Source organism: Chiloscyllium plagiosum, chromosome 5 (genome assembly GCF_004010195.1).
Source record: "Chiloscyllium plagiosum isolate BGI_BamShark_2017 chromosome 5, ASM401019v2, whole genome shotgun sequence".
Lineage (NCBI taxonomy): Eukaryota > Metazoa > Chordata > Chondrichthyes > Orectolobiformes > Hemiscylliidae > Chiloscyllium > Chiloscyllium plagiosum.
The window spans coordinates 117788908-117800602 of NC_057714.1; the positions used below are offsets into that span (position 1 = coordinate 117788908).

Here is an 11695-nt window from a genome sequence, read left to right on the forward strand (position 1 = left end):
AGATGAGTTGGACCGCAGGGTCTGTTTCTGTGCTCTATGACTGTAACTCTGTGTATTGTGTACAGTTGTGGTCACCTTACTTGAAGAGGGATACAGATTGGAATCAACTCAGAGAAGGTTCACTGGATAGATTCCAGAGGTGAGGAGTTTGTCTTATGAAGACAGATTGAACAGTTCAGGCCTATGGTCTCTGGAGTTTAGAAGAGAGGAAGGAGATCTACTTGAGGGATACAAGATGCTAAAAGAGCTGTCAAAGTAGATGTAGAAAGGATATTTCCCCTTGTGGGACAATCTCAAAGTCATATTTTAGGACAAGGATTGGCAGATTTAAAACAGAGCTGAAGAGAAATTACTTCACTCAAAAGATTGTGAATTCACTTCCCTAGAGTGAGGTGGATGCTGGGACATTGAGTAAGTTGGAAGACGAGATGGAGAGATTTTTAATGAGTAACGTGTTGAAGGATTATGGAGAGCAAGCAGCAAAGTGGAGGTGAGGGTGAGATGAGATCAGCCCTGACCGTGTTAAATGGCGGAGCAGGCTAGAGGGCTGAATGGCTTCCTCCTGCTCCTGGTTCTTAAGTTTTAATGTTCTAAATAAACTCTATTCATAAATAAATGAAGAGTTTCAAATTTTCAAAAAGTGAGCTATTGACAAAACCAGTGCTTGTAATGCTTGCACAACTTCTCTCTGTCGCACATTCATTTCATCAATATCTGGGCCACTAAAAACATAAATATTGTTAAAAACAGCAAAATCTATTCATCACAAAAGGGCCAGTGCAGTAATTTCCTGCATTTCATTTCCCTCCTTTCTTGAAGGGGAGTTACATTTTCTAATCTGATTGGACCCTTTCCTGAATCACAGGTAATTTGTAGAAATAAAATTCATGTGTGCATTATCATTTCTTTTAACACCCAAGGATGGAACCCATGAGGACTCTGGGATGTGTCTGGTTGAAATTCCTGGATTTTTTCTCAGTCCCCTTTCCCCAGTGATTGTGATCATTTCACATTCTCATTCACGATTAACTCTGGGCTCCTCCATAATGAAGGCAGACTCAAAATATCTGTTAGACTCACCAGCCATTTTCTTATTTTCGATTTTAACTTACAACTTATAACTAAAAACTTACAATTTTTATTAATATTTCTTGCTGGCTTTCACTCATACTCCAATTTCTCTTGCCTTTTAGTCATTCCTTGTGGCTCTTTCTATTCGATCTAACCTTCTGACCTATCGCTCATCTTCATAGAATTATATGTATTTTCTTTCAGCTTGATACAATCTTTAACCTCCTTATTTGCAACTGGGAATGTTCTTCCATTGGAATCTTCTTTTTGCATTGGAAGGATATGTTCTGAAATGCCTCCTTCAGTATCTGCCAGTGTATCCATACTGACCCAGTCATTAATCTAATGTTCAAAGTTTGTGCGAAGATTTGTAGCTCGGGTGCTCGTTGTTGTGATTCTGTTCGCCGATGGGAATTTGTGTTGCAGACGTTTTGTCCCCTGTCTAGGTGACATCCTCAGTGCTTGGGAGCATCTAGTGAAGTGCTTCTGTGATGTTTCCTCCGGCATTTATAGTGGTAGCCACACACTCAGATGACAAGCAACATGAATTCGACTGGGACAACACTACTATTATAGGACAAGCCAAACACAGAACAGCCAGGGAATTCCTAGAGGCATGGCACACATACACAGATTCAATCAATAAGCACATCGACCTGGACCCAATATACCGACCACTGCAGCGGACAGCTGGAACTGACAACTGGAAGCGGCAGATACAAATCACTATAAATGCCGGAGGAAACATCACAGAAGCGCTTCACAGGAGGCTCCCAAGCACTGAGGATGTCACCTAGACAGGGGACGAAATGTCTGCAACACAAATTCCCAGCTCGGCGAACAGAACCACAACATTAATCTGATGTCCCAGTTTACTGCTCTCCTCGTGCCCCCATGTAAATGTGAAATACTAGTGTTCAATTTGTTCTTCTCTCCTTCAAAACTCAATCATTATTATGATCACTGTTACCTCAGGGTCCCCTTACTGTGAAATCATGAGTCAATCCTATTTTATTACACATGGTCTCCTCACTGGTTGGCTCTAGAATGTTCTACTCTAAGAAACTGTGCAAAGACACTCTATGAGCCCATTACCAATCTGATTCATTCAACTAATGTAAAGATTAAACTCACCCAAGCTTATAACTCTACTTCTCTCCCAAGTGCGTTCTTAACTTTACTGTTTCTTATCTTCACATAAACTAACGCTATAAAGTGAAGTTCTTGAGTATTGCTAAAATATCTTGATGGAGTTTTTTGTCTTGCACTCATCAGGACCATTGATAAGAATTCCAGTGTAAAGGGCAGATTTTTGTACAGTATGAGAAGAGAGTACTGATTGAATTGCAAGTTGACTCTGAGATTCACTCTTTCTATTGTACTGATTGTCATCCTTAATTAACAGAAATACTCTTTTCATCTTTTCTTAAGCTTTCTGGATTTCTTTAGCTATTCAAGTGCCAGCCTTGGTCACCTTTAGCCATGTTTCTGACAGCTATCAAATCGGACGTATTTATTTCTATTTGCGCTGTCATCGGTTTTGTCACAAATGTATTCAGAAATGGCACCTTTAGTTCAAACCTTTTATGATTGTTATAATCTCCAGCCCTTTCTATTGTTGTATTCTTTATGGTCTGTACACTCCATCCTTTCTTATTGCACTCCAATCACCATTTTCCTTATCGCTGCCTTGCTCTCTTGCTTTGTCTTCTCAATTGAACCACTCTAATCTAGACTCTAATCTATTGAATTATTGTCTACTCCCAAACTTGATCCCTCACTGTATGGTTTAATGCTCTCTCTGCCACCGTAATTATACCTCCTGCCAGAATATGGGGTCCAACATGGATCAGAGGAAGACCTTGATGAAGATATCAATCCCACTTTCCCCATTGTCCCAGAAATTGAAACCCATTTGTCCCTCATCAGACTTTAAGCAACACATTCATCTTTCCAAAGTGATTTACGTGCGCTAATTTTAATTTTATTCTTTCAGGAGATGCAGGGATTGCTGGTAGGATTTGTTAGGACAATTAAAGGCAATTAAGAGTCTGGTTCTGGAGTTACATGGAAGAAAGGCAACTTCCTTACCAAAAGGACATTAGCAAATCAGATGGGTTTTTAGCACAATTGATGTTCACTGTTACTGAGATTAACTTTATTTTGATTGACGTTCAGTTCCAGTAGCTACTATGATAAAAACATAGAATCCCTATAGTATGGAAACAGGCCATTCAGCCCACCAAGCCCACACCGACCTTCTGAAGAGCATCCCCCCCGGCCCACCTTATTCCTGTAACCCTATATTTCCCAAAGCCAATCCACTTAATCTGCACATCCTTAGACTGTGGGAGGAAACGTGATCAAACCCATGCATACATGGGGAGAATGTGCAAACTCCACACAGATAGTCACCTGAGGCTGGAATTGAACCCAGGTCCTGGCGCCATGAGACAGCAGTGAGCCACCATGCCTCCTGTGATGGGATTTGAACTCTAGCATTAATTTGTGAGTCTCTGTATTACTTGTCCAGTGATATTATTACCACTACAGCACTGTCTACCTCCTTCCTCACTTTACCATAATCCTTTCTCTCTTTTCAGTTTCAATGCCATTTTCATCTGCTTTTGGGGTTGGAGGATCAGGGAGTTATGTCGGAAATAAATGCTTGCAGAGACCCTGTGGACTGAATAGTCTGTTTCCAAGCCAGACAGACTATTCCATTCTTTGTAATCATTGATGTTTATTCATTGGATTTTATTTACTGATGTACTTTGGTGAACACAGCCCGGACAATCACAAAGGCCAATCTCCCATCTATAGAATCCATCTACCAGGCCCGTTGTCAAGGAAAGGCCCCCACATTCTCAAAGATCCACCCCACCCTGGCAATGTTTTTCTACAACTGCTCCCATCAGGGAGAAGGTACAGAAGCTTGAACACACACACCAGCCGGTTTCAAAACAATTTCTACATTACCTTTGTTAGAATACTGAATGGACTCACAAACTCTTAACATTCACCTGTACCTGTGTTTTTGTTTTTGCTACTATTTATCTATTATTTACTATCTACTATCTATGCTACTTAACTCTGTGATCTGCCTGTGTTGCTCGCAAGACAAAGCTTTTCACTGTGCCTCGGTACACGTGACAATAAATTCAATTCAATTCAATTCAATTCATATCTGTTTTGAGTTTGCAAATCACAAATTTGAAGATCTCTTGCTGTTGATAGGTCAGTTGCCAGCTGTTTTCACCCCGTTACTTTGGCCCAAGTGCTCTTCCTATTTCAGGGGAATGGCCCTAACTCCAACTGCTCAGGGAAATGTGAAAGGGAGAATTCTCTAATCACCTGTATACACACTGACGTAGTCCTGGTACAGGAGGGCCACTAACTCATTCGAGGATTGCTGGAAGAGTTCCACTACCGTTTCATTCAAGGGGTCTTTGTTCTTGTCTAACCAGCCGTGGAGGTTGTAGGGGACCTGCAGGAGAGAGAGGACATTGATTAATTCCAGACTGAACCAAGTGCCTCTGTCCAACCAAGTCGCGAGTGATGAATTCTCTTCTTTCTCAATCAGTTCCTAAAGGACAGTGGCTCACTGAGCCGTAGATCTGAACAAAAGCCCTAACTCAGTGAAGGACAACACAGAGGTGAGAAATATTGAAAGGATTCATACAGTATAAGGAGTCAATCTTCCACCACCACCCTCTTGCAAGTTCCCCTCCAAGCCACTCACCATCCTGATTTGGAAATATGTCAGGGAGCAAGTGAGCACTGCAAATACTGGAGATCAGAGTCGAAGAGTGTGACGCTGGAAAAGCACAGCCGGTCAGGCAGCATCCGAGGAGCAGGAGAATCAACGTTTCGGGCATAAGCCCTTCATCAGGAATGATGAGATGCTGATGAAGAGCTCATGCTTGGAACGTCGACTCTCCTGCTCCTCAGATGCTGCCTGACCAGCTGTGCTTTTCCAGCGTCACACTCTTCGACTCGGAAATACGTCAGCATTCCTTCAGTATCGCTGGGCCAGAGTCCTGGAATCCGCTTTCTGACAGTATTGTCGATCTGCCGAAAACACGCGTTCTCAAGGGACAGCTAGGGACCGGGCTCAACCAGCGATGGGCTCAACCAGCGATGCCCAAATCTCTTTTTCTAAGAGAACTCATCTCAGAAGGTTAAGTCATATGATAAGAGTCCATGATGTTGGCAGTCGTATATTGGCATGGATAGAGAATTGGCTCATGGGCAGATAACAGTGAGTGGGGGTAAGGTTGGTGATTCATACCTACTGGGGTTCCAGAGATCTATGTTGGGACCACAACTGTTCACTATGTGCATTAATGACTTGGAGGAAGTAATTGGACAGTTTAGTTACGACAATAGATTTACGGTATATGTTAATGACTTGGAAGAAAGAAATGAATAGACAGTAGTCAAATTTTCAAAATATAGTTGCAAAGGCCAGTTGTGAGAGGGATACAGACAGGTGACAGAGAGGTATTGTTAGGTTATGTAAGTAGGCAAAAAAGTGGGCAAATGGAGTGTAACGTGGGAAATTGGGATAAAAAGATTGTTTATCTTGCAAGTGAGAACAAAATAACGGTGTTATTTAAATGGAGGAAAAGGTCAGAAAGCTGCAACTCAAAGGGGCTTGGGGGGGGACTCAATATTTAGTCCATATGTGTTCCTTTCCTGTAGACAAAATTACAGAAGCAATCATCCCAATACCCACAAATGAAGCTGCATCAGAACATTATTTCAACAAGCCACCACACACTGCAGCACAGAGGAACTACGCAGAGCAGAGGAAAATCACCTACACAGTGTATTCAAAAAGAGCAGGTACCCAATGAACACAGTCCGCAGATTTCTCAGCAGCAAACCCCAACAAGCAGACAAATCACATCCAGAAACCCTAGCCACTCTCCCCTACATCAAACACACCTCGGAAATGACTGCCAGACTACTCAGACCCCTTGGCATCATGGTAGCCCACAAACCCACCAACACACTAAAACAGCAGCTAATGAGGTTGAAAGACTTTACACAGACAACAAGCATTGCCTAGAGGGCAGTTAAAAGTCAACTGCTTTGTTGTGGGTCTGGAGTCACGTGTAGGCAAGACTGGGTAAAGATGGCAGTTTACTTCCCTGAAGGATGTTAGTGAACCAGATGGGGTTTTGCAACAATTGGCAATGGATTTATAGTAGTCATTAGATCCTTAATTCCAGATATTTATTGGATTCAAATTCCCCCATCTACCATGGTGGGATTCAGATCTGAGTCCCCAGAATCTCACCTGGGCCTCTGGATTAACAGTCTAGTTATAATACCACCAGGCCATCGCCTTCCCTTTGTTGTTGGGTATGAAAGGCTTGAGTTATAAAACACTGGGCTAGATAGGCTGGGATTTCCTTCATTGGAGTGTCAGAGTTTATGGGGTGATCTTATTGAGGTTTATAAAATTGCCAGGGGCAAAATAAGGCGAATGACAAGGGTCTTTACCCAAATGTGGGGTATTTCAAAATAGGGCGCGTATTTTAAAGGTGAGCGAAGAGAGACTTAAATGCCGGAGGAAACATCACAGAAGCGCTTCACAGGAGGCTCCCAAGCACTGAGCATGTCACCTAGACAGGGTGCATTGGTTGTGAAGTGTGCGGAAACTTTCCCAGGATGGGGAGATATATAAGTTACAGTTCCCTGGAAAGCGCTCGGATTTCAGCTCGGATTTTATCTGAGTGTGGAATGTGTCCTTCCTCTCCCTGTGTACATTGGGATGTTATTCACTTTTATCAAAGGAAAATACTCTGAGACCGAGTGAGAGAATGGAACATGATGACCTTCGCTGGGAGAGCCTGCTCACAGTCGATTCCCCTCCCACACTGGATCTCTTCCAGATACCATTCCCTTTTAAAATGGGTGTGTGGGTTTGTGCATGTCTGTGTCTGTCTGTGTGTATGTCTGTGTGGGGCTTGTGTCTGTACATGTGTGCATCTGTGTGTGTTGTGTGAGTGTCTGACTGTGTGTCTGTACGTGTGTATGCGTGTGTTTCTGTGTGTGTTTGTGCATCTGTGTCTATGTGTCTGTGTGTATGTGTGTGTTGTGTGTCTGAATGAGGGTGTGTGTGTTTCTGGGATATTGTTCCCTCCCAGAATGGGACAGGGAGCTCTGGGATACTGTTCCCTCTCGGAAGGGGACTAGGAATTCTGGGATACTGTTCCCTCCCTGAATGGGACGGGAGTTCTGGAATAGCATTCCCTCCCAGAATGGGAGAGGGTGCTCTGGGATAGAGCTCTCAAGGATTGTGGAATCAAGGGTTATGGAGATAAGGCAGGAACAGGATACTGATTAAGGATGATCAGCCATGATCATAATGAATGGTGGTGCAGGCTCAAAGGGCAGAATGGCCTACTCCTGCACCTATTGTCTACTGTTCCATCCCGGAATGTGGCGTAGAACTCTGGGATACCATTCCCTCCCAAAATGGGACAGGGAACTCTAGGATATTATACCATCCGCGAATGGGGCACGGAGGTCTGGAATACCATTCCCTCTCGGAAGGGGACTTGGAGCCCTCGGATACCATTCACTCTTGGAATGGGACACAGAGCTCTGGGATACCATTCCCACCCAAAATGGGACAAGGTGCTCTGGGATACCATACATCCCAGAATGGTGCATGGAGTTCTGGGATATCATTCCCTCAATGAGACACAGAGCTTTGGAACACCGTTCCCTCCAGGAATGGGACAGGGAGCTCTGGGATATCGTTCCTTCCCAGAATGGGACAGGGAGCTCTGGGATTCTGTTCCTTCCTATAATGTGACAGGGAGTTCTGGGATGCTGTTCCCTCCTGTTAGAAGTTCGGCACAACATCGTGGGCCGAAGGGCCTGTTCTGTGCTGTATTGTTCTATGTTGTATGTTCTATGACAGGGAGTTCTGGGATGCTGTTCCCTCCCGAATGGGATAGGGAGTTCTGGGATGCTGTTCCCTCCCGGAATGTGACAGGGAGTTCTGGGATGCTGTTCCCTCCTGGAATGGGACAGGGAGCTCTGGGATGCTGTTCCCTCCCGGAATGGGACAGGGAGCTCTGGGATGCTGATCCCTCCCGAATGGGACAGGGAGTTCTGGGATGCTGTTCCCTCCCAGAATGGGACAGGGAGCTCTGGGATACTGTTCCCTCCCGGAATGTCGCAGGGAGCTCTGGGATACCGTTCCGTCCCGGTTACTCACCACTCCGGCATAATGCAGGATCTCAAAGTGTGACTCATATTTTCTCTTCTTGTCAGGTTTCGGTTTCAGAAAGTTTGGCGACTTCCCCAGGAGATTGTCATGGAGTTTTGCGTTAAAGGTTACGTCCGTGGTCTTTGGAAACATGCACTCTTCCTCTAGGATCGACAGGATTCCCAACGGCTGCAACATTCCAACAGAAAGGGAAGGAAAGTGATAGACCGTCAGCATGTGGTGGTTCAGAGTGTGGGTGAGGATGTAGGGAGTGGTGAAGAACAAACCCAGGACCGAACACCAGCGGGTTTGGGCAGGGTCCGGGGGCACTGAGGTTGGAAAATATCCCTACCTTGGGCAGAATCCAGGAGCCAGACAGTGTCTGGTACTGGGAGAAAGCGAGGACTGCAGATGCTGGAGGTCAGAGTCGCGAGTGTGGTGCTGAAAAAGCACAGCAGGTCAGGCAGCAACCGAGGAGCAGGAGAGTCAAAATTTCGGGCATAAACTCTTCATCAGGAATGTCTGGTACTGCGCAATAACTGGCCAATTTCATCTAGAAGGACAGCAGGTATATTGGACTGCACGGCGGCTCAGTGGTTAGCACTGCTGCCTCACAGCACCAGGGACCCAGGTTCAATTCCAGCCTCGGGTCACTGTGTGGAGTTTGCACGTTCTCCCCGTGTCTGTATGGGTTTCCTCCGGGTGCTCCGGTTTCCTCCCACAGTCCAAAGATGTGCAGGTTAGGTGGATTGGCCATGGGAAATTGCCCATAGTGTTCAGGGATGTGTAGGTTAGCAGCATTAATCAGGAGAAATTTTGAGTAATAGGTTGGGGAAATGGGTCTCTTCAGAGTGTCTGTGTGGACTTGTTGGGCCGAATGGCCTGTTTCCACACTGCAGAGATTCGATGATCCCATGATATATGGGACCTCCACCTCCTGCATGTTCCCCTCCAAGGCACACACCATCCTGACTTGGAAATATATCGTTGTTCCTTCACTATTGCTGTGTTAAAATCCTGCAATTCCCTCCCTAAGGGCATTGTGAGTCCACCGACAGCACACAGACTGCAGCGGGAGGTTCAGGATGGCAGCTCACCCCCACCTTCTCAAGGGGGCAACTAGGGACAGGGCAGTAAATACTGACCCAACCAGTGATTGGATAAACTGAAAAAAAACCTCTCTGATTTTACTGTGAAGTTTTATTTTGAAGTGGGGTTATCTTTCTGCCCTCAAACTCTGACATTTTATTTTAACACTCAGCGTGTCAATCTTGTGAATTTTCATCATGCAAGGGAGACTTCAAATCCTGGCCATTAAGGAGGAGTTAATCTCGGGGTACTCACAGCCAAACTAACACCATCAAAAGCAGGCCATCCAGTCATTTTCACATTCCCCTTTGTGGGATCTTGCTGTGTGCAAGATGACTGCCTTCGTTCCAAACCCTAACTACACTCACTTGACTCCCTTCCCACCCCCACCCCCACAGATCAATATGTTGAATGATGGAGCAGCCATGAATACTCTGGGATCGAGAATTGCAAAGATGCACTACCCTTTGAGTGAAGCGATTTCCCCTCTTCTCTCTGCCTTGTTCTGGGACTGTGTTCCCCTGTTTCAGATTCTCTGACCAGCAGAAACGACCTCTCAGTGTGTACTCTATCCAGCTCCTTCAGCACCCGTGCATCTCTGTGAGATCTCTCTCCATTCTCTCACAGAATACAGATGCTACTTGTCCAGCCCCTTGCCAACAGGAGAACTCTGATATCCCGTCAATCCACAGAACGTTCACTGTTGTATCCCCTGTGCAGACTAAATCAGAGGTTCACCCAACATTCACGATCACTGTTTCAGGTGTTGTCTGACCATGGTTATATCATGACTCCTTTACTGCTGGACTTCAATTGCTTCGCAATCAATGCCAATATTTTGCCTTCCAATTACTTCCTATATCTGGAAACACAGGCCTTTGAGCCTACCTCCCTGATTATGGCCGCTCCTCTACCTCAACACGATATTCCCACTTTCCCCCCATACCCGCGATGCGTTTACAATCTAAACATTCCAAAAATCTATCTCTTTCTTGAATGTGCTCAGTGACACGGCCTCCATAGCCTTCTGTGGTAGTGAATCCATCCGCTCAATGAGCTTCCACTCGATGGCAAGTATATCCTTACTTCAGTAAAACTGTACACAATACTCCAGGTGTGGTCTCACCAAGTTCCTGATCTGATGATCCTCAACTCCACTTTCCTGCCTTTTCCCTGTCACCGTCCATTCCATTTCTGATTAAAAAACCTGTCCACCTCAGCCTTGAAGATAATGACCCAGCCTTGACAGTCCTGTGTGGTAAAGAATTCCATAGCAGCAAACTCCCAAGGGCATGGGTCAGGAGCCAGACCGCTGGAAATGTTTCCCTCTGAATCCCTGAGGAAGATTCTCAACAGGATGCCAGCTCAATTCAGACTGTTGTTGTCTTGTTCCTTCCATTGTTCTAATTTTCATTGTAAGGGCAATAAGGTTTGCACTGGAGCAATGCTGGGAAATCTAGTCCAAAGGTCGAACCATTTAGTCCAACCCTTTGGCCTGCCCTCATCAGGACAACTCACAGGAATTCCAACGAGAAAGGAGAACATGAATACTGTCTAAGAAGAGAGTGCTGATTGGTTGGCAACTGGACTCTGATTGGCAGAAGTGTTGCCATGCAGAATTAGCCACTTAAAATGTTGTCGTGATTGTATCGAGGTCAGGAAGTGGACCCCAAAGAATAAGAGCTGAAAATATGTTGCTGGAAAAGCGCAGCAGGTCAGGCAGCATCCAAGGAACAGGAGAATCGACGTTTTGGGCATAAGCCCTTCTTCAGGAATGAGGAAAGTGTGTCCAGCAGGCTAAGATAAAAGGTAGGGAGGAGGGACTTGGGGGAGGGGCATCGGAAATGTGATAGGTGGAAAGAGGTCAAGGTGTGGGTGATAGGTCACATTTTCAGCTCTGATCGCCAGCATCTGCAGACCTCACTTTCTCCCCATAGAATAAGAGTTCCCTGATTGGGGCTGTCAATCTGTTTCAGTCAGGGAGCCCTGGCTGACAGATATAAACAGGAGTGTCAGCCAGAGAGCTGGCTCTGAGGGAGCTGGGTCAGTGTCGAGGACTCTCCCCGTGTAAATACAGGGTGATGGGATAGAGGCCTCTGTGTGCACTAAAGTTTCAAACACCTCCCAGATCGAGGATTTCCCCACTGCTCAGAGGCTGACTGGTACAGACACGATGGAGCTGTACTGTCTCAGCTCTGCCCCAGATTCTGTTTTCCATTGCAGGCAGCAGTGAGCTCCCCCCTCCCCCTCATCCAACCCCCTCCCTCCCTAACCCTCCCCCTTCCTGTCTGTCCCTCCCTCCCC

At 45.6% G+C, this 11695-nt stretch overlaps 1 protein-coding gene across 6 annotated transcripts in view; it reads right to left on the reverse strand.

Annotated features, from left to right (window-relative positions):
* LOC122550181 (myosin-7B-like) overlaps positions 1-11695 on the reverse strand; it is a 132833-nt gene that overhangs the window by 79412 nt on the left and 41726 nt on the right. For all 6 annotated transcript variants that reach the window (XM_043690887.1, XM_043690888.1, XM_043690892.1 and 3 more), the window contains exons 16-17: positions 8312-8491; positions 4426-4558 (exon numbers count right to left, since the gene is read on the reverse strand). In XM_043690887.1, the coding sequence (XP_043546822.1) occupies positions 4426-4558; positions 8312-8491 (313 nt within the window). The remainder of the gene's footprint in view (positions 1-4425; positions 4559-8311; positions 8492-11695) is intronic.